The 23,738-nt window shown below is 36.0% G+C and overlaps 1 protein-coding gene across 1 annotated transcript; it reads right to left on the bottom strand.

The window, feature by feature from the left end:
- Positions 1-19,922: 19,922 nt before the first annotated feature.
- On the bottom strand, positions 19,923-21,008 carry LOC110732089. Its single transcript, XM_021912002.1, has 2 exons — positions 20,879-21,008; positions 19,923-20,716 (listed from the first exon to the last, which is right to left on the bottom strand). Exons 1-2 carry the CDS (start codon positions 21,006-21,008, stop codon positions 19,923-19,925), a joined length of 924 nt encoding a protein of 307 aa, XP_021767694.1.
- Positions 21,009-23,738: the final 2,730 nt, after the last annotated feature.

The following is a 23,738-nucleotide window of genomic DNA, read 5'->3' as shown; positions in this document are numbered from 1 at the left end:
CCCCAAGCTACACTTGGCATAACCTCAATGCAACGAGGGGTAGGTAGTGCGCTACTCGAGAACCTCAGTCAAAGTTCTCATCATCATTAACAATATCATCTGTTGCTTCATTTGCACCTGTAGTGTTGCCTTCATCAGGGAGGACATACCAAGAAGGGTGTTGATCATCCCTTGGAATGTGACCTTGCCTGTATAAATAATCATAAATAGGATACATACATAGGCAAAAGTCAATCTCTATGGTCTAAATACGAGAGAATAGGCCCTGCTGGGATAGCTCAAGACCACGGATACCGGCCATAATGGCGTCATGATCGAAGAGGGCGGAGAAGTGGAAGCTCATGCATCTGATCGCCTAAAGTAGGTCAAGTTCGTCATAACCGGGACAATGGGAAAGAGTGGCTGACACGGGGTCTCCAAGAGATAAGAAGGTTGGTTAGGGTGAATCCTAGTGAGGTCTGGTATAGGCAAAAAGATAGATTAAGAGGTTTTACCTATATGCCATTGAATACTACTTGACTCTATGGAAATCCAACTCACGGAGATGAAATATATTGTTGATCTAGAAAGATAGGGCCTTCTACGGGTTGTTTGCTAGCCTCAACAAAACCCTTTTTGACTGCTAAGCGAGTCACAAGACCACCAAGAACTATAGGAATCTGAGTGCGTTCGCCATTGTCCTTGAGGGTGGTGAAAGTCCAACTTTGTTTCCTAAGGTGTAGGGCGAAAAGATGGATATGTTTATGGTGTAGGCATGTTCAGGAGGTTGTGTTTTTAAGTGACTACCCAAAATTGCAGCTTCATCAACTATCACATTATGAGGCTCTATCCTCCCAAAAATAGTCTACCCCGTAGAACATGTCCAAAACCTAAGGGCGGGTTGGTGAATTTTATTAGCGGAGGCATGTTGGCAAGAATCTAATTGTTCTCCAGTCAAGGCTAACCAAAGACCACCCCCCCCCCCAAATTAAATGGTCTGGTTGAGCTTGTAATCCATGTGATGGCAATCCAAATTTCCTAGCAAACCAATTGTAGACACCCAAATGTGTCTCCCCAAAACCAAACCCAGTGATAAATACCATTCATTTCATTTGATTATCAAACAAAGCGAAAGTGTGAAAAATCTAGTAATGAGGATGTTTTTATTAAAATATGTCTTATTTCTGTTTTTGAAAATATTTCATTTCTTACCTTATTTATGAAAAATGTGCATTCTAGTTTAGTTTGTTCCATGATAAGGGTCCAATAATAGTGTAGTTGGATAGGGCTTGAGAAGACCTTTCCAACGATATATGATAAGCCCAATTCCGATGAATAATGAGGAGGTTATGGCCAAAATACTAAAATGGGCTCGGTTTGGTTTTTATATGCGGCCCAATGATCCAGAGGAGGGCCTATTATTAATTATCATTCCTAAAGCTATTAGGATTTATTATAGTCTTATAGAATATTCTAGAAGGTTCTCTTAAATCCTAATAGAGTTAGGATTGATAAGTATGTTTTAAAGAGTTTGAAATTAAATAAAACTACTCCTTTTAAGAATCCTTGTTTTGAACGAAGTGGAATTTATTCAGATTTTATTTTCGTTATTTATAATCTTTATCGAAATCTTATATGGTTTGATAGATCTTGAAATTATATTTTCAATGATATATTATAATATTAAATCCAAGTTATAACGAAAAAGATATGAATTAGATATAAAACTCTATCCAAAACTGACACCTTTCTACTATTTCGGCCATATCTTTTTATCGACAAAAGATTTTAATCTGATTTTAATTGGGATGGAAATAAGATTTCAAGATCTTTCCAACGAAATATTATATGACTTATTTGAACTTCTGGATCAATAGATATGATAAAATAAAATTCGCAAAAACTGTTGTGCAGCGCCGAACGCCAAGCCTATCGTCTGGCGCCAGACTTAGCGTTTGGCGTTGCACTCAGCGTTTGGCGCTACGCGCGTGTTTGATGCTGTGATCGTGTTTTATTCTTTTCAAAACTCTGATTCGTTTTTTATCACATCCGACTGATTTTCTCTATAAATAGCCGCATAAAACCTCCGTTTTCAATTCTCATCTATTCTTCTCATCAATTCTCCGATTCTCTCTATCATCAACTCTCATCAAGAATCTCTTGATTACTCTATCTCTCTCTCTCTCTCTCTCTCTCTCTCTCTTTCTATCTTTTCTAAACTAGCCTTTTGCATACAAAATTCAGCATTCACAAGATCTAGAAACACCTAGCCAAATTCGAAGTTGCCTTCTCCCTAGACGTGAAGGGTTTGATATTTCTGAGGGTTTGGTCCCAAATCTAGTCTAAAATTTCTTAATTCTTTATTTCAATTATTTAATTTAGTTGTTTGATTATTATTTTCCTTGAAGTTACTAACGTGTGTATTTTGTCATTAGAAAGAGGTACGAGGCATCCAAGTAAGTTCTTTAATTGTTTAATTGATATTTTGATATAGAATTCATGTTTAGGGAAATTTCTAATATCAAGTATGATTAAAAGGATGCTTCCTAGTATCATGTCTAAGGTAAAGAATAAGTTTCTTAAATCAATTATGATTCCTGTGATGTTTCTTATTTTCTTTCCTAATATCATGTTAGTATCATGTTAGGGCTATATATTTGATCTTTAATGTTTAGCAACATGCTAGGGTTTGTTATTAATCTTGTTGGTATCATGCCTAGGATCTTGCTATTATTATGCTATAACATGATTATGGTTTTGATTATGTTTATTATGATTATGTTGCTTGATATATATTATTGTTATTTCTTGATCACACCTTTTATGCATGTTTAAAGGGAATTTGTAATTGTAATCACGCTTAATAAGATAATTAGTAATCTTGTTTAGGGTTAATTTGATTATAATTCAAGTGATCGCCAATAATAGTTTTACTTGTGCATTAGTATTCAACCAATATAGATAAATAGGTTTAGGGTTAACATATATATTAATTGCATGTTAGTCAGAAAGCGCATATGAATACGATCAGAATAAAGTAGAGGCCTATTATTAGGGCAGCTTCAATCTCTTTTAGGTTGGATTTTTACCTTCATCCCCAAACTACCAGTCATGGTTCCAGGCCTTTTGGAGATAACGATCTCCTGGATCGTTAAGGGGTGTAACCTTCACCTCGTGAATGGTTTGCAAGTTCCTAAAACTTGTTGGCAACTCTTTTGCTCGAGCTTCCTTCCCTTTGGACGCCACCATGCTTAAGTGTATGATCACAGTGGGGTTCAAGCTAGGGGTAATGCTTGAAATATTCCCTACATCTTTGGCGACTCCACTCAGGAGGACTTCTATTTTAATTCTTGAAATTTATTTCGGCAATGATTTAGAATGAGTGGATGAGACTCGAAAAGTTCTAAGTATTTCATGTGCGTAATTTTGATTAACATTATTGTCATATGCATAAAAAGATCTCATTGGAAAGACCATCCCTAATGAGTTCAAAACATAGGATTTTTACACGTAGGAAATTTGAGGAATATCTTTCACAACTAGGATCAAAATAATGCTGCGCAAAACTAGAAAATTTTATCGAGCACAGAAAGCTGTTGAGGCATGTAGGAACTAGCGGCAGAAAACAGAGTCTAGCGCCGAGGATTTGAATCTGGCTCCATGCAACACTCTTATTGCCAGGAGTAAAGCCAAATCGCGGTGCCGGCCTCTGTTTGATGGCGCCAAGTTCTTCTAATACCGAGCCAGAAATATGCGTTCTAGTTTTGACCAGTTTTTAGCACTGTTTGCTCGATCCTACTTCCTGATTAGGTTTTTCTCACTTTTCTAAAACCCATATGTGTTCTACATATGGACATAACCCTCTGGGAATTCATGCTCCATCTACCTGATTGAATGCTCTGTGCAACAAAGGGTACATCCGAGAATGTTGAATTCACCAAACCATGGAAGCGCGTTTTTAACTCGCGGTGTCCCATCCACTTGCGCTAACCCATCAAAAGGTAAGGCTTCCGCAAGGTGCATCCAGACAATTAACCATGGACCCTCTTTGACTAACCCATATCCCGAACTTTAGAGAACTAGAGCCATGGTTAGGTTGCAAACTCATTGCATCATGTTGTGACTACTTGACTACTTGTGCATATCTTACTTGTGCATAATTATTATGTGACTAAACTAACCGTTTGGTTTGACTTGTGTTTGTAAATAAGTCTTAATAAAATAATTTATGACTAAAGGACTTTGCTTAATTAATTAATTAATTAATTAATTCATTAATTTGAGCTAATAAATATGTCTAAAATCGAGTCATAGTCCCTTTAAGTCAACCCGGATTTTTATTCCCGTATATTGCACAAGCGTCAAGTTGTTTTGGTCATAGCCGGAGTTCTAGGAAGAACTATGAGTCGTTAAACCTATGGATCAGTATCCCCGAGTTTTATCTTTAATTTGGAGTTGGTTTCATCCCAATCAGAGTCACATACCAAAATTTATGACAAAAATACCACAGCCTGTCCAGTTTAATGCATATATGTGAAGTCTTAACTTACTCTTTGTTCGAGTCTAGTCACATAGTCTAACCACATGGTCATGACACGAGTCTTAACATGTCACCTATACTCACTACACTCACTATTCTTAGCACACACTTTGTGTATTTGTCACCATGAACATGTCTTAGGTTCATGCATGAGTCGGTTTTTTCCGTTATTTGAGTTGGGGGTACATTCTATTCCTAATTTTTTCATAACTCCCCATTTACATGCTTTCTGCATATCACAACCTTCATTATTTATACCATCTTCCATCCATTTCATGTTGAATAGATTTAGGGTCAAATAATTAACCGTTAATATCCCTAATTTCCCTTTCCACATAGAGAAGGGCGATTAATCAAGGACAACACCGTTGTTCAAGTCTTACTTTTTGATAAACCGATTCGTCAAAAGAGGAAAGCTAAAAAGATAATGGCAACTCAAGAAGAAGTCAACAAACATAGGAATCAATTTACTAATGTAACTAAGGTGTTGAAGGCTTTATCCCTTCAAATCAATGACCCTGTGAAGCAACAACAAATGGAGCTTATGCAAGAAAGCTTGAGCAAGCTATCCAGTGACTACAAGTTCCAGGGCATTAGTTCACAAGGGTTCTCGGTGCACAAGGAGCTTCTTTCGTAGAAGTTAAATGCCACTAACATCCCTAAATTCAAGGCAACAGATAATCCTTATCTTCACTTAAGAGTCTTTGAAACTATAATGAACATTAAGGGGATTGATAGGAAAGTCTTTCATTCCTTGTTTTCTTTATCTCTTGAAACCATTTGCCAACAATGGTTCTTCTCCCTTGACAAAGAGAAAACCTCCACATGGGAATCGATAGTAAATGCTTTTATTGATAGATATAAGTGTAATATTCATGTCGAAACCGATTATAGGCAACTCGAGATGCTAAGACAAAAAGAGAATGAAGGCTTTACTTCTTTCTTCAATAAGTGGAGGGAAACTTCCGCTAAGATGACTAAGGTGCCCACCGAAAAAGAATATGGATGTTTATCAAGAATCTCCAAGAGAAGTATTCAAAGCACTTAAAATACCAACAAAACTTGAATACTTTCAAGGCCGTGTATAATATAGGCATCGACATTGAAGATGACCTTTTGAAAAATAATAGTGCGAGAGGAAAGAAGAACAACCATCATTCTTCTTCCTCTCCCATTAACAAAGTACATGCTACGAATACCAAAAAATCACGAATCCAAAGGTCGAAAAGAGTGTTCACTCCACTTGGTATGAGTTATGAAATAGCTTTTGAAAAGCTACACCACAAAGGACTAGTCATGCCCATAGGATTTATCAAGGACCCGGTTCCAGAAGCCTGGCCACCTATGTGGGATCCTAACAAGCACTATAAATATCAGCAAGGAAAGGGTCACGATACCGAGGAGTGTTGGAAACTCAAAGAAGCTATTCGTGATCTGATCGATGACAATAAAACTTTCGAGATTCTAGCCATCGCCGAAGATCAAATATCCTTTGATCCTTCACTTCTTATCACACCTGTAGGTGAGCCCATGATCGAGATAGCTTATATAACCTCTCTTGATGAAGTGGCCATGATTGAGGAGGATGAAAGTATTTTCTTAGATAATAACCTTTACACCTATTGGCATAATTTATGACAGCATTCGATCGCCTTCATGCTAACGGTCTCATAACTCCTATTGGACCTATTCAACATCCCACACATGAGAAGAGATTGCCTAGTTGGAATCCATATGAACACTGCAAGTACCATCAAGGTAGGGGTGGGTGTCATTGGCTTAGGACAAAGATAGTATCATGTCAAACAGCTCTCTTATAAACACAATAGGCATTGTCATCCCATTGAGTGTTTCTTTTTTCTGGAGGAGTGGGTGTCATTGGCTTGATTGGTGTGAGCAATCCTTTTTCGTTTAGTTTTTCTAGAAACTCTTTATAGCTAACAGGAAATTGTGTAAATCTTCTTTCTATTCTCTATCTTTTCTGAGTGTCATTACTATGATATTGCATTGTGCTGTTATATTGCGTGGAAATAGCAAATACATCAATAGAGGATGAAGTGTTATCATTCCCCTTTTTGTAGTTGTTTTTAGTTTGATGAGGCTTGTTTGCCTTTTTCTTTAGCGAGGTCATCTTCAATCCTAGAAGCCACAAAATAGACCTTTTGAAAAGTGTCTAAACCAAGGTAGTGTAGATGTTTTTTGTACTTTTCATGACAACTTTCATTGAACTTTTGTACCAACTTAAGTTCAGGTGGCCTTTTGGCAAGGTGATCCGCCGTTTCTCGCTATCTACCATAGAAAGCAAGGAAACCTTTGTCGTCGCCTTGCTTAAGCATTTCAAGTTCACGAAAAGTTGATTTGAACTCTACGTTACTCTCATATTGGGTGATGAAAGCCGAAACCACATCTTCCCATGATATCTTGAACTTAGCATCTAGCCCATAGTACCACTCTCTCGCGGCTGGGTCTAGAGATAAAAGGAACGTCAAAGCATAAAGCTTAGGATCAACTCCCTTTAAAGCCATGGTGCCAGTAAAACTCATTAAATGATTTTTTGGATTATTGGTCACCTTAAATATTGGCAAGTCCGTAACTACAAACTTTTCTGGTAAAGTGAGTCTTGTTGGAGGAGCAAACTTTTTTACGTCGAAGTACTTGTTCTTATTGTGGAACAAAGAACAAGCTTCTCTAACGACTTTTCTTTTATGGATAGTTCATCCATATTTTGTTGCAAATCCGAAGCTTCGCCATTTTTCTTTTCAGCCTTTTCAATTTTCTTAGTTATTCTCTTTTTGGCCTCTTGAGCCTTTTCCTCTCTCAAACGAACAATCTCTTCTTGGAGTTGCTCTATGGCCGACATCAGTGTTGGATTAGAGTAAATTGTTGAGGGAAGGTGGTTTAAAAAGGGTGAATTGTTTGATGGTAAATGTAGAATGTGAGCGCCCGAGAGTCTTCGTTCCCAAGCCTGGAAACCAGCCATAAAAGAAGTACGAAAGGTTAAGGAAATTGATACGCTTGTTCAGAAGACAAAAGAAGAAAAAAGGAAGAAAGAAAGGACGTAAGATGCATTGAAATGGATAACATCACCTTTAAACAATTCATTAATAATGATATTGTTTACACAAGACAATTGTTCTTGAGGAATAAGATTGATCTCGTATCAGTAGGCGCAAACAAGTAACTAGGTTGCGCGCGGAAGGCGCGCGCATTTCTGGCTCTTGCGCTGGTCGTGGTTGCGCAAATGAGTGAATTGCGCGCGCCACCTACTCGTTTGATTTTTTTTAATTTTTTTTGTCTCATTTTTTTCAAACAATTTTTTTTCATGATACCCTTCGAATGAAACTCAAAATTACGAAGGGACAACTTCGCAATTGGGAACCTAACAAAAACTAAAAAAAAAAACAATCTTGAAACACGTCGCACATAGTCATATAATCACATAAGCATAACATAAGCCATGATTCACATAATGCCTTCCTAATGTCGAAAGCTTGGGTGTCCAAAGGTACCATATCTTAAGGAATGATGCACAAATTAATGACTTAACGTGTTGGCTCATGACATATCCCTCACAACATTTTGTTGGATATGTGGGTGGGATGATTGTTATTGATTTCGGGATAGAATCCTAGTGTTGGCAACCCCTAGTTAATAAGACAATCCCCAAGGGTTATAGTGTGCTATAAATATGCATGATACAATGTTTCTTGTTTGGTTTTTTACTTTTTGTTGAAGCTTAAACGTTTTGATAATGATGAACTTAACAAAGCAAACTTCAAACTAATAAGAGTTCTCTAAGTGTTGTGACCAAGACAGGTGAAGATGACTTTGGAAGTGGAAAAGTAGCCTAGCTTTTGAAGACTCATAAGAGAACTAAAGGAAAGTTAAGGAAGATAGAAGAAGAGTTCCCTCACTGGAACTAATGAAGTTCCTTAACAGGAACCTATAGACAGCAAGTTAAGGAGTAGACTTGGTCTGCGTTGTAGACAACAAGTTTTGGAAGAACTTGGCCTGCGAAGTTCCAGTTTGGAACCGGAAGGAAATTGACAGCAGGAACTTAGTCCTCGACTGCGTAAAACTCAAGTATCCTATAAACAGAGTATTCGCGCAACAATTCAGTTTCAATAAAGTCTTTATCTTTTAGAATTGTTATAAATATGTTAAGTACGTTAACACATGAGATTTATTAGAAACGTGACAAAAGCTTTGAAAGCTTCTTAAAATTGGAAAGTTTAAAAAGATTATCTTAATAAGATTTATTTTCTTGAAAACCGGTTATTAAAAGGATATTATTCTTTGAGATAATTTATCTTTGATAAATTTCCTAAAAGATTTTCTTCTAAAAATATTTACTTAAACACCGTGTTTTTGGATTTAGGAAAATTAACATGTTTATCTTTTACAAGCAAGTTGATAGGCGTGTCGCGTACCTAACAAAAATAAACCTAACTACACCCCTATTATGTAGATAGATAAGTAAGGGTCAAATCCTAAGAGACTATGGTTCAACTAATTAAATGGACTCAAGAAATTACTAAGCAAGTAACCAAATCAAATAAGTGAGAATCTATATCTAAAGAACTAATTAAAACGACTAAATCTAAACAATATGACAAATTAATGCTAAAAACATCCAAAATCAAGCATCACTACGAATACAATTAATGCAATAGTCGTTCTACCCCTAACACATAATTCAATTGATTAAAGAGGAAAAGTAATCCCTGAATAGGACCAATGGTTTCTCCCGAGTTATCAATGGCTTCTCTAATCACACCTCAAGCGTACTTCGTGGAATCATGTAAATTAAAGACTTTGAGCACATTACTTTGACTTCCTAATCATCCATACAACCACTTCTGTGATGAACTTCAAACCCTTAATTGATTTATTCAAATCCATCAAAACCCAACTCCCATTGCGATTAAAACAATGGATTAATAACAATACCAATTATCCCTAATGTAGTTTTGGCATAAGCATAATCAATTAAGCATATCAATTGCAATTATTATTAGAGAATTTAAAAAGTTAAATCATGCATCCATCATATACGGGTGGCGCTAGATCTTGGAACGAGGAAACTACTCACACATATTAGCGAAAGCAAAAAAAATATTCAATGAAGAAAACATGATTAATAAACACATACGAGTAAAAGAAGAAGTAAAGATGAATACCAATTACCTAAACGAAGAAAAGTTCCAATTGTTGATGAACAAAGATCGAAACTTGAAAGTGTAAATTAATCTAGATCTTGAGAGAATATTAGGGTTCAAATGAAGGTTTAAAAGATGGCAAAAAAATAACTAAGTAAGATTTAGTCGGGCTTTACAAATGGTATTTATAACCCTTATTTAAGAAATCCCTAAAATGATCGCGAAGCTGTGCCCGTGCAGGAAGGGCATCTCTGCCTGGTCGGGTGCGAGAAGAAACTCCACCTTTCGCAAGCCTTTCTTGTGCAGTACCTTTTCTGCCTGGGCTTCCAGGGAAATGCTGCTCGATCTAGGAGAATGGAGTTAAACTTTCCGCACAATGCTCTTCTCTTCTCTTTCCTTCGTCTTGGCTACCAGGGCAATGTTGTCCTCCAGGGCGGACACGGGAAAAATGCTTCTCCATATTAATAAGCTCTCGTGGCCATCCAAAACAGGTCCAAATCATCCAAAAAACTTCATGTGCCTACAAAATCAATTAAATAGACCAAGCTACACTAGAGAAGGAGAATATTAGCGAGAAATATCTCCGTAGAGCTCAAAAACCATACAAAAATAGCTATGAAATTAAGATAAAATATGGTATAGAACGTGTACATCAAATTCCCCCAAGCTAATAACTTCTTGCTTGCCCTCAAGCAAGACAATCAATGACTATCAAAAACAAAATAAACATACTTCACCCCATAATAAATTTGAAAATAACAAACTATAAATCAAAATTGGACACACAAGCATCTTAGCCAACAAATCTTTTCATTTAGACTATCAATCAACCTGAATAACCATTAAACAGAGTCAATCGTGCACTGACGAGGGGAAAACTAGGTTGTTATCTAATCTTCCCTCGGTCAAACTAAATTTATAAACACTTAACAAACCTAAATATGCGTATAGAGGAAAGTCAAGGGTCAAATCCAAAGGAATGGTAATGTTTAAGCACTTTCAATTATGCGCCTAAGCTATGTTAAAGATGAAGGTAAGAGAGAATACTAACAACTAACAAAACAAGTAACCAAGGGAATAAAACACTAGGAAGGGGGATCAACAAGTAATCATGTCAATTGCAACAACTTGGGAAGAGCATGCCAATCAAAGGTTGTAAAGGCTAATGATAACAGTAATCAATTGGATTCAAAGAGCTATCTCCTAATTGTTAAGCTAGGGTTCACTATGAATAACAAACCAAGAGAATCACAATCAAAACCAATCGATAATTGCAAATCCGAAATCAATTGTTCGTGTCATTAGCAATTACAATGCAATCTAGCATAATTCTCAAGGCCTAATCGAATTACACACATGTAAACCTTCATTAATCACTTTAATCTCAACAATCAATCAACATAATTTCTAAATTAATCACAATTAATCAATCATACAAGTTTAACCCAATTTCTAGCCAACAACTACTCAAATATCATCATTTATCAACAAAAAACTAAAGAAATCAAGAATCAACAATATATCAAGAACAATTACAATATCAAGAATCAAACATCAAAATTAAACCAAACAAACATGAAATTGAATAAAGCAATAAAGAGGAGAGAGAGAGTGAGAAATCTTCATTGATTGATAATGGAGATCTTCAATACAATTGTCATCATGAATCTTCAACTTCTCAAATAACCATTGAAATTCTTCACTTTCTCTCTCTAAAATCTACTCCTAAAACTAACCCTAAATCTAGAAAGAGAAGCTCTCAACTAACCTAAGAAATATGAGGTCTAATTCTAATTCTACTTATCTCATTTTTGTTTTCTCTCTAACCCAAAAATGGGTATTTATAATTACAAGGTTAAGAGAAAATAAAAGAGAAAAGAAAATAAAAGAAAAGGAAAAGAAAAGAAAAAGAAATAAAAATAAAATAAGAAAACAAAATGAAAGTAAAAAGGAAAATAGAAAATGAAAAGAAAATAAAAAGAATTGTTATAAAGAAAGGAAAACGAAATAGAAATTTATTTCCTCTGTTCTTTTTTACTTGACCCGCTTTGACTTTTACACTATTCATCACCCCACCTTTGTTCGTTTTTTGTGAATAATATTTAAGGACAAACATATTCATGTGAGATCTTTTTGAATTCGTCTCAAAAATTACAATCGTAACATAACTTTTATAATTTTTACTTATTTAAAATTAAAGTTATTAATCGTTAAAGTTTTACATTGGCAAGCGTGATAAAAGAAACAGATTAAGTAAAAAAGAATAGAGGAAGTAAGAAGTTAGTGGACTCGATGTTGCGGTACTTCATTTGGGAAATTATCCACTGCTTTTCACTCCACCAATCATGCGCATCACAAGCCCTTTGGTCATCAAATTAATCAAGCAATTGGAAGTGTGAAAGGTAGTGATTTTGGTTGTTGTTTATGTTGCACATGATTTGGTGAGTTGTGGTGGCTGGTTGCGGCCGCTACTGGTGGCTGATTGTTACGGGATATTGGTGGTGATTGGAGGGTGGTTATTGCGGCTGGTAGCGGCTAGAAGGTGGAGAAAAAGTGGTGGTTATTTCAGCTGGTTGCGGCTGATTGAATTGGAGGTGGAAAGGAGGTGCGATTGGTTGCGGTTTGCGGAGGTAGAAGGTGGCGCAATTGGTGAATAAGTGGCTGATTTGTGCGTTTGTTATTGGAAAAAATTGGTGGCTGGTTTGGTTGATTGAATTGGTGGAGGAAAGGAGGTGCGAAGTGAGTTAAATGCGGGAGTAGGGGAAACGGCTGGAATAGAGGAGCTGCTGGCCGGAACAGGGCACGAAAGGGCCACGCCCGCGGTGAGTCCGCGGCCAGACCGGCGGAGAGTTCTTAGACGATTTTGCTGTTTTGGTGCAATAAAACCCGCGCCCGTGGCTTGAAGACCTGCGTCCGCGGCAATCATGGCTTCTAAGTTGTGTTACTGCTTGGTTCGTTGCTTCTTCATGGTGAAAAGGCTTGTTAAAATGTCATCATCACAACACTTAATTGATTTTGATTCGAAGACCTCAAAACACCAAGCTTGAACATCGAAACTCTGAATACGGAGTATGATAATTTGAATTGTGTCTTGTCCCGAGCAAACACCTACACGAACAACCGAATATGAGGGAGAAATAAGAGACAAATAAAATAAAATAAAAAAAAACGGAAATAAATAAAGTAAAAATAAAAGAAATAAAAACTTAAACTATGAATTAAGGACTAAAATCATGAAAAACTAATACAAACTAATAAAAACCCAAAATGAGTTATTAAAATGGAAAACTAAGGAAAACTAAGAAAATTATATGAAAATATAGAAAAAAAATATAGAAAAAGGACATAAATCTTATTCTTTTGAGCGCCATAATTGACCCTCATCAAATTCCTCCAAGCTAAAATTTTGCTCGTCATCGAGCAAAACAAAATCCAACCCAAGGGAAAAATGATGAAATTATTCACGTAAAGAAAGAAACAAGAAAACAAGAGAGGATGGGAATATACACTAACTCACTTTCGTAGGAATTACGGTCAATTTTAGAAACTACAGACAAGCCATTTAAACCCCTAGATCTCCCTAGAGGACGAGTGATGCTCTCGTAAAGGTTTCCTAAGAGATTAACCTATAACTCTCATAATAATACAAACAAGGCAAAGCATGAAAAATAAATCAAAAGAAAAGCAAAACAAACAAATGTTCATGGAAGGACTTTTCCAAATGTACAAGCACAAATGAATGCAAATCATTCTAAACAAGTAAGGGAGTGCACTTTTCAAGATACCCGAGGTTGATTGTAACATAAATATGCTAAGCATAGGAATTAGAGAAACACAACCCACTTTCATCCTAAATGGTCTTACCGCGTTCTCCCTACTAGTCTCATATGTTCCCCTAGTGAGCATCTCAAAAGTTCCACAAAGGAACCGAAAAAAGAGATAATTTTGGGCTACTCGACGTCTTGGCAATGCATCCCCTCTCCTTAGGCTTTAACTCATAATGCCCTCCCTCGGTATATGACACAACCTCTAGGTCGAAAGGTCTTTCCAGAATGGTTGTAACGTAAGGGCAAAAAGGGTGAGGGTAGGCTTCAAATTTAGAATTTGGCGGTATTCCTAATTAGTGAAGCAAAGGATGATCAATTTTCAACACCATAATCAAGAAGTCACTAAACAAAACCAAACTAACGCCCCCAAGCTTATTCAAAGCTATAACCATAATCATATATACAAAAAGCGTAAACGCTTCTCCCCCAAGCTTAAAGGAAACATTGTCCTTAATGCTTGAAAATGGGAAAAGAATCACATCAAAATATTTTTGATTTTTCTTATTTTCATTTTTTTTTTAATTTTCATTTCTTTCAAAGCAATTGTCCATGCCTCTTTAACTTAGGACGGCTTTAACAATTTTGCATTTGCGTTGTCCTTGCCTTTTTTTTAAAGTTTGGACGGCTTTTTTCTTTTATTTATTTGCCATTATTCACACAAATATCACAACATAAACTTGCTTTCAAGAAAACCAAATATCAAACTCCTTCACCACAAACTCCAACAATAATGATCAATTGCTTCACAAAACAAAGAATGGAAACGAAAAATGAAACAAAAGGCTCAAGATCTAAAGATGTGGCTTGAAAAGAAGGGAAAGGCTCAAATGGTTAGCAAGAAGGCAAATGTAGACCCAATGAACTAAAAAGAAAGAAAAATCCTAGAAATGAAAAATTACCACCCCGAAAAAGTTGCCTTTGTCCTCCCTAGATGGTTCGGTCTCGAGTTTGAGAATTATGAGTCAAGATTCTAGATTAGGTCCGCAACAGTTAAGGATCCATGCTGCTCATGCAAATATATGTTGAAGGCTTGAAAAATAAATGAACCTCACATGGATGTAGCAAAAACTAACTATTGGTGTCAATTCGACTATAGGAAGCAATTATCAACATGCCAGAAACAAGTAGAAACCGATTTCATGGTCCCACTAGTTCTAACTAACTACCTTATCATGATTTATCCTAGAATCAACCAAGCATACTCTTAAACCGTGCACACCATTACCATTTAAGAAGAAAAACATTCAACTATACAAGTCCAAAAGTATTATGTCCAAAGCAAGAACAAAACAAAACACATTGCAAATTTTCCTTGATAGAAACAAAAATCTTTTTGGTGTTTTTCAAAATAAAGGAACATGGAAAAGCATATACAAAGGTGCATAGCATATATGGATCAATATCCAACAAAATATGATAGAATACCCTCCCCCAAGCTTGAATGATACATTACACTCAAACATAAATCTAATAATCCATGGGAGGGGAAAACAAGGAGATTAATCCACCAATACCAACACATGTTTAACAAGGTATCTACCATTAGAGAGAGAGAGAGAGCAAGAAAGGATATTACCGGATTTAGGTGGGTGTAAATACCCGTAAATGACCCAATTAAACCTTTTAAAGCTAATTTTCTTAAGAATTGAACCTTGCCTTCCATATGCTAGCAAACATAGGAGTTAAACTTCCTTGATTCTTGATCCAAATCGAAGCACCAAAGTATATCAAGTCATGTACCTAGCAAAAGGCACACAAAGATTTACATGATATAAAGTATATTATAAAAATAAAAGAAAATGAAAGCAAGAAAGTACGGGTTACTTCTCAAGAAAGGCTTGCTTAAGGTCCAAGCTTGACCGCTCTAGTAAAATAGTATTGCAACGAACGCAAGATCTTGTCAAATGCACTACAAATAAATTCATAAGATAAACGGTAGGCAAATGACGGGATAAGAACGTGCAAAAATATTGTTGCACGCAAGTGAGAAGGGAGATGCCAAAAGAAAGAAGAAGAGGGATCAAAATGAAAAAGAAGAAAATAATAATAATAATAATAATAATAATAATAATAATAATAATAATAATAATAATAATATTAATATTAATAATAATAATAATAATAGTAATAATAATAGTAATAATAATAATAGTAATAATAGTAATAGTAATAATAGTAATAGTAATAATAGTAATAGTAATAATAGTAATAGTAATAATAGTAATAGTAATAATAATAATAGTAATAATAATAGTAATAGTAATAATAGTAATAGTAATAATAGTAATAGTAATAATAGTAATAGTAATAATAGTAATAGTAATAATAATAATAGTAATAATAATAATAGTAATAATAGTAATAGTAATAATAGTAATAGTAATAATAGTAATAGTAATAATAGTAATAGTAATAATAGTAATAATAATAATAATAATAATATAATAATAGTAATAATAGTAATAATAATAATAATAGTAATAATAGTAATAATAATAATAATAATAATAATAATAATAATAATAATAATAATAATAATAATAATAATAATAATAATAATAATAATAATAATAATAATAATAATAATAATAATAATAATAATAATAATAATAATAATAATAATAATAATAATAATAATAATAATAATAATAATAATAATAATAATAATAATAATAATAATAATAATAATAATAATAATAATAATAATAATAATAATAATAATAATAATAATAATAATAATAATAATAATAATAATAATAATAATAATAATAATAATAATAATAATAATAATAATAATAATAATAATAATAATAATAATAATAATAATAATAATAATAATAATAATAATAATAATAATAATAATAATAATAATAATAATAATAATAATAAGAAGAAGAAGAAGAAAGAAGAAGAAGAAGAAGAAGAAGAAGAAGAAGAAGAAGAAGAAGAAGAAGAAGAAGAAGAAGAAGAAGAAGAAGACTAGGTCGTTATCTAATATTCCCTCAGTCAAACTAAATTTATAAACACTTAACAAACTTAAATACGAGTATAGAGGCAAGTCAAGGTTCGAACCCAAGGGAACGGTAATGTTCAAGCACTTTCAATTATGCGCCTAAGCTAGGTCGAAGACGAAGGTAAGAGAGAATACTAATAACTAACAGAACAAGTAACCAAGGATTTAAAACACTTAGAACGGGGATCTACAAGTAATCATGTCAAATGCAACAACTTGGGAAGAGCATGCCAATCAAAGGTTGTGAAGACTAATGATAAGAGCAATCAATTGGAATTTAACAGCTATCTCCTAATTGTTAAGCTAGGGTTCAGTATGAATAACAAACCAAGAGAAACATAATCAAAACCAATCGATAATTGCAATTCCTAAATCAATTGTTCGTGTCATTAGCAATTACAATGCAATCTAGCATAATTTTCAAGGCCTAATCGAATTACACACATGCAAACCTTCATTAATCACTCTAATCTCAACCATCAATCAACACAATGCCCAAATTAATCATAATTAATCAATCATACAAGTTTTACCCAATTCCTAGCCAACAACTACTCAAATATCATCTCTATCAACAAACAACTAAAGAAATCAAGAATCAACAATATATCAAGAACAATTACAATATCAAGAATCAAACATCAAAATTAAACCAAATAAACATGAAATTGAATAAAGCAATAAAGAGGAGAGAGAGTGAGAAATCTTCATTGATTGATAATGGAGATCTTCAATACAAATATAATCTTGAATCTAAGACCTCTCAAAAAAAACCATTGAAATTCTTCACTTACTCTCTCCAAAATCTACTCCTAAAACTAACCCTAGATCTAGAGAGAGAAACACTCAATTAAGCTAAGAAATATGAGGTCTAAGTAGTTAGTGGACTTGATGTTGTGGCACTTTATTTGAGAAATTAACGCCTACTTTTCACTCCACCAATCATGCGCATCACAAGCCCTTTGATCATCAAATTAATCAAGTAATTGGAAGTGCGAGAGGTGGTGATTTTGAATAAAGCAATAAAGAGGAGAGAGAGTGAGAAATATTAATTGATTGTTAATGGAGATCTTCAATACAATTGTCATCTTGAATCTTAAACCTCTCAAATATCCATTAAAATTCCTTACTTTCTCTCTCTAAAATATACTCCTAAAACTTACCCTAGATCTGGAGAGAGAAGCTCTCAACTAAGCTAAGAAATATGAGGTCTAATTTTAATTCTACTGGTCTCATTTTTTTTCTCTCTCTTACCCAAAAATGGGTATTTATAAGGAAAATTTTAAACTAATAATCCCACCTTTAGGTGGTCTTCCACAAACAATCCCACCTTTCTAAAATCCAGAAACAATCCCACCTATTCCCCCTATCTTCCATTAACGATCCTTCACCTGTTGAAACCGGTTAAATAGTTAGATTGCTTAGAACAACCGGTTTCTTCTAATTTAATTTCCAACCATTAAAGCTTAGACACCATTAATGCCTTCTCCCCTGTTATCTTCTCTGAGAATTTTATAAATTGCCCCCCTAACAATTAATTTTTTCATCTTTCTTCATCTCACCTCTTCTCTTGTACTCAAAGTTTTCTTTTTTTTTTTTTCCAGTTCTCTATCAATGGCTAGTCATAATTCAATTGGATCCTCTTCAAGGTCGAGGTCGAAGCAAACCTCGTCTTCTCAGGTGGTGTGCTACCACAATGAAATCACCACTTAGGACAGTGCGCTACGATGGTCTAACAAAGGGGAAGAGTTTTTTTAGGTGCTTATACTGGCCTGTAAGTAATTGCGCACCAAATTGTTGTTTTTTTTTTATTTGCTTTGCTATTGATGTAATAGGCTAATTTGGGTGATTTGTAGGAGTAGAGGACTTGAGGCTTTTTCAAGTGGGCTGATGAGGTGGATGATGTTCATGATCTGCAGCATTTGGTTATGGAGAAGGAGACCAGAATTTGTGAGCTTGAGTATGAACTGGACATGATGAAGGATAAAGTGAAGAGGCTCAAGGCAAATAAAGAGAAGCTGGTTGAAGAGGTGGAGGAAATGGGCATTGCAACAACTGAAACAATGTTTGAACTGAAGGAAAACAACAATGACAAAAGGCTGATGCTTACTCTGGTATTCTCTTGGGCATTTTACACCCTTGTGCTGTTGATGAAATAGGGTGTGTTAATGATAGGGTGTAGGTAGTTTTTTGGGGTTGCTGTGAAGGTGTAGTATAAGTGGGCTGTGGGTTGGTTGGGACATCTGTATTTTGGGTAGTTTTCAGATGTGAAAGTGTTTGGTTTTTTTGCTTAATTTGGCATGCTAGGATGGTATTCACTAGGCTAGGATTGACTTAAAGAATGAAGTAGGGCTTGACTGTAGTGTAGGTGCTGACCTTCACTGACTTTTGTAACCATGGCAATTTCAATGAATATATGCCTTATGTTGCTTCGTTAAATTGTTGTTGCTGAAAATTATTGCAATTTAATTGTTGTTGTAGAAGTTTTTAAACACTTTAATAAAGCATAATATGAAAAAATTGCAAAAACTGAGAGAATATATAGCATAACATGAAATTCTTCAAAATATAAGACAAACTCTGTTCAAATGAAGATACTTAAACATAGGTTTGAATTACATAAACTTAGAAAAGTTATTGATCTTTACTAACTAATACATCCTTATTACATATTGTTCTAATTTGAGGAACCCTGACTGAAGTTGTAGGAGAAAGTAGTGGTGTATGCTGAAACATCTTGAGGTCCTGCACTTCCTGGTGGCTGCATTGAAACAAAAAAAAAGGAGTTAGTTTTGGGATTTTGACATAAATAGGCTTTGTAATAAAATATTGAATGAGTTACTGTCATACATTAGTGAATGTAGAGCCATCTGATGTTAAATAAACACCAAAACCCTGGGGGACCTGATTTCTTCCTTTTCCTCTTCAACCCATTGATCCTCTACCACCCCTTGTTCCTCTATCACCCCTGTTACCTCCTGTTGTTGTGGTAACACCTCTTCCCATGCTGCCTGAAGCTTCCCCACCCCTACCAGTTCTCCCACCCCAACTAGTTGGAGCATCCTTTCCCCTAGCTTTGCCAGTTCCCCTTCCCATTGACTTCGAGCTAAGGTGCCTCCCCTGCTAATCACTCTACCTCCCCTTCCTATTCTTGAAGGCTCAGCTGTTGTTGTTAGATGAGTAGAAGAGCATGGGTGCATAGGTTGGGAAGCTGCAGCCTCTTTCCTTGGCCTACCCCTTGTTCTCTTTGTTGGAGGCTCATCTAGGGCTTGTGGCAGAGTAGTTCCTCTGTTGGGGAACCTTCTCTTATTATGGCCCTTTTGTTGACACACATAGCATGTCATTTCCATGCCATGTTTGGTCAACTTTCCTTTCTTTTTAGGGTCCTCAAATGGATCCTTTCTTCAACTCTTCCATGGCCTTCCTGGTCCCACTTTGATGGGGGGTGGATCCATACTCAACTCTGATTGAGGCCAATGCCTTTCACCTTCAATTGGAGGGATTGAATTCCCATATGTTTTCAAGTACATCTCCTTCTTATAACACTCATCAACATAATCTTCTGCCTTCTTATGAAAAAAATAAATTGCAGCCACTGCATGGCAACATGGGATCCCACACATGTACCATTTTCTGCGCGTGCAAATTCTTTTTTCTAAGTCCACATACATAGTGTCCAAGATATGGCTCACTTGAAACACAGTCTGTGAAGAAGGAATGACCTCACAATTAGCAGCTTCCCCTTTCTCTGATTCTAGCTTCTTCTGAATCCTTGGACATAAAACACTTTTCCATTTTTCCATTTCCTGCCTCTTAATCACCAGCCTCCTCATTAAAGCTCCCCTTATATCCTCCAACATATAAAGCAAATGTTTTTCCCTAGCATTAATGATATACCCATTAAATGTGTCAGCCATGTTAGATGTGATGGCATCTGCCTTCACATCAGTTTTCAGAAACGCCCTGCAGAAGACATATGGGTTGTAACTTTTGAAGGCTGCAGCAGCTGCAGCATTAGCTATCTCCAAATTCTTAAGTGAATCTCTATAGTCAGCTTCACTATATAACTTTGCACAGCTCCAAAACATCAATTTCATTTCATCACCTCTGAAATTCTTGTGCCAATTTGAAAAAATATGTATTGCACAATGTCTGTGCTCAGCTTGAGGGAGTGTCACACTAACCCCTCTTAGAATGCCTAGTAAAGCAATATGTATCAATGAATTCAGCAAAAAAAAGCAACATAACCAAATATATGTATTAATGAATTCAGCAAAAAAAAAAAAAAAAGAAAAAAAAACACCAAAAACAGTTGAAGTTTATACATGATGCTCATCTGATACAATCACAGTTCCAGAACCATCACCAAGCTTAAGGCTTTTGCTGAGGTTATTCAGAAACCACTCCCATGAAGTATTATTTTCACCCTCCACCACTGCCCAAGAAATTGGGTACATCTGATCATTCCCATCTCTGCCTACAGCAGACATCAACTATCCCCCTAGGAATGTCTTCAAAAAGCAAGCATCAACATATATAATTTTTCTGCAACCCTCCATCCAACCTTTTTGCAATCCCTCAAAACAGACATACAACCACAAAAAAATCTGTGGAGGCTTATTCTTGTCCATGTATGTGACTAAGTCCAACTTTGTGTTTGGACTGGACCTTTTCAAGGCTTCAAGATACCTGCCAACCTTCCCATAATGCTCTCTCATGGAGCCATGAAGTTTTTCGTGAGCATGCCACTTCACCGTGTAAGAAAACTCTTTCCTAATGATAACCTTGTATGCTCTCCTGGCTGTTTAAATGATAGCTGGCCATGAGGCCTAGCCTTAAACACATCAAGTAGTTGTTCTGCCAACCATGACCCTTTCAGCTGCTTGTTTTTCTCAATAGTTCTGATACAACTATGGTCTGACATTACTATTTTAACTACAAAGGAACCTCTTCTGGAGTCCCAAGAGGCATACAACCTAAAAGGACACCCTTCACTGCACCTCACACCAATTCTTTGTTGCCTACTTTTATTTGCTGACACAATAGTTAGATTTCTACCTTGAAAAATTGCAAACTTAGCAACAACTTGCTTGAAGTCCTCCCTAGTTGCAAATCTATGCCCAACTTTCCACTGAAACTGAGTAAATTCAGTCTCAGGACCTACAAGTAGACCTCTCCTGCTCTTTCTTTCCCCAATTGTCTCCTCTTCATCACTTCCCCTAGGGGTGTGAATTTCTTCATCAGATTCTTCATATTCAGAGTTGTAACCAGCCTGTTTTCCACCCTCCCCAACTTGTTTACTACTCTCCCCAACCTGTATACTACTCTCACCCCCTTTGTTCCCCTCCTGCTGTGCAACTAAATTACCCTTAGCAGCTTAAACTTGTAGTGATTGTGTCAATTCTACTACACTACAATTGAAACCTTTCACTCTTTCCCTTGCCTCCCTTTGCTCATCATCACTACTATCAGCATCAAAATCCTCTGGCTCCATCAACTCTTCAATGTCACTAACATCATCCTCTTCCCCATCTAAGTCAAAGTTAGCCTGATAAATCTCATAATCACCTAGCCAATCCTCTTCCTCATACTCATTTTTTAGATTAACTTCATCCTCTTTTTGAAACAAATACTCATCTGCATCAGACTCACCCTCCAAATCATCTTCTAACACATAATCTCTATCATCATCATCATCTTCATCACTTCCTACACCATACAGTAACTCATCTATGCCAATGGGGCTATTAGGTCTGTCTTCCTCCCAATCATAGTCCCCTGGCACTTCACATGTAATGAATTCAGAATGAGGCTCTAAAGTGTTTGCTGTTTGAATTGGGGTTGCTATTGTTTGACTAGGGTTTTCTGGTAATGAAATGGAAGTACTAGATCTAGGAAATGGTTGAAGTTGTTTGTTTGTTGTTGGAGTGGGGACCACTTCTACTGCTTTGCCTTTAGACTTTTCCAACACATGCAACTTCTCTGAAACTACACTAGATTCCTAACTCAAAATGCAAGCTCTCTTAGGTATCAATTTTTTGGGCCTATTGGGCTCATGTTCTGTGGCAACAATGGCTGAAGTGGGCTGGGTTGTGGTATTGGATCCAGTCAGTGGGGCGGGTCAAGTAGGAGACCCGCCCCATCCCCGCCCCAATGGGGCGGGGATGGGTCTCGGTTTGGCGGGTGGTGGGGCGGGGATGGGGATAAAAATCATACCCGCCATGGGTGATGGGGCGGGGGTGGATTTTAAGTTGTACCCGCCCCATCCCCGCCCCATCCCCGCCCCGCCCCACTTCGTACCCGCCCCATCCCCACCTCATACCCACATCTATATATCTTTTAAAGCAAAATTACATACTTTTATTCTATTTATAAAATAATTACATGAAATACAATATTAATTATAATACTTTGTACGACATTTATATTATAACACAAAAATGTGTATATAATGTTTTATTTTATAATTCGTATTAATTATGTAAGATTGTGTATTTGATATACGGATATTAGGTGGATCTTGGGTGGGGATTAGGCGGGTTTTTGGTGGGGATGGATATCCAAGTGGAGGGTGGGGCGGGGATGGTTTTGGAGTTGTACCCGGTGGGGCGGGGATGGGGATGAAAATTGGACCCGCCGCGGGGATGGGGATGGGGATGGGGATGAAAATATTAGGTGGGGATGGGGATGGGAAGGCCAACATCCGCCCCGCCCCGCCCCATTGACATCCTTACTGGGTTGTGGTATTGGATCCAGTCTGGGATTGTTTAACAAATTCAGGCTGAACATCATCATCAACTACATACAAGTCTAGTGTTCTTTTCTCCACCATTATCCTACCCTATTCTCTGAATTCATCATCAGTAAATGTAGACTTTAACCCACCCCTTAAGTCAAGTGCAGGATTTAAGTAATAAAGTTTAAAAATTTCAGAATAATTACCACATTTAGCAACTAATTCCTTCATATAAAACCCAGTAACCATTACTGTCAAATTTAAACATCCCACCATGATATATTTTCAAACATGCAAGACCCATTACAATACGCAAACAGTCTCAATAACTACTTAAATTACCCTTCACTATGTTAATCGAAGCTTTCCTCGTTTAATTACTTTAATTCGCAAATTTAAGAAAGCTAGGGTTTGTCGATTTACCTCTAATTAGCCCACCTTGAATTGCTGTGCTAAGGACCTTAATTTCCTTCAATCAATGAAC

The sequence above is a fragment of the Chenopodium quinoa genome, unplaced genomic scaffold (genome assembly GCF_001683475.1).
Source record: "Chenopodium quinoa cultivar QQ74 unplaced genomic scaffold, ASM168347v1, whole genome shotgun sequence".
Taxonomy (NCBI): domain Eukaryota; kingdom Viridiplantae; phylum Streptophyta; class Magnoliopsida; order Caryophyllales; family Amaranthaceae; genus Chenopodium; species Chenopodium quinoa.
The sequence above is the reverse complement of the archived record's forward strand: the minus strand, read 5'-3'. Positions and strand labels throughout refer to the sequence as shown.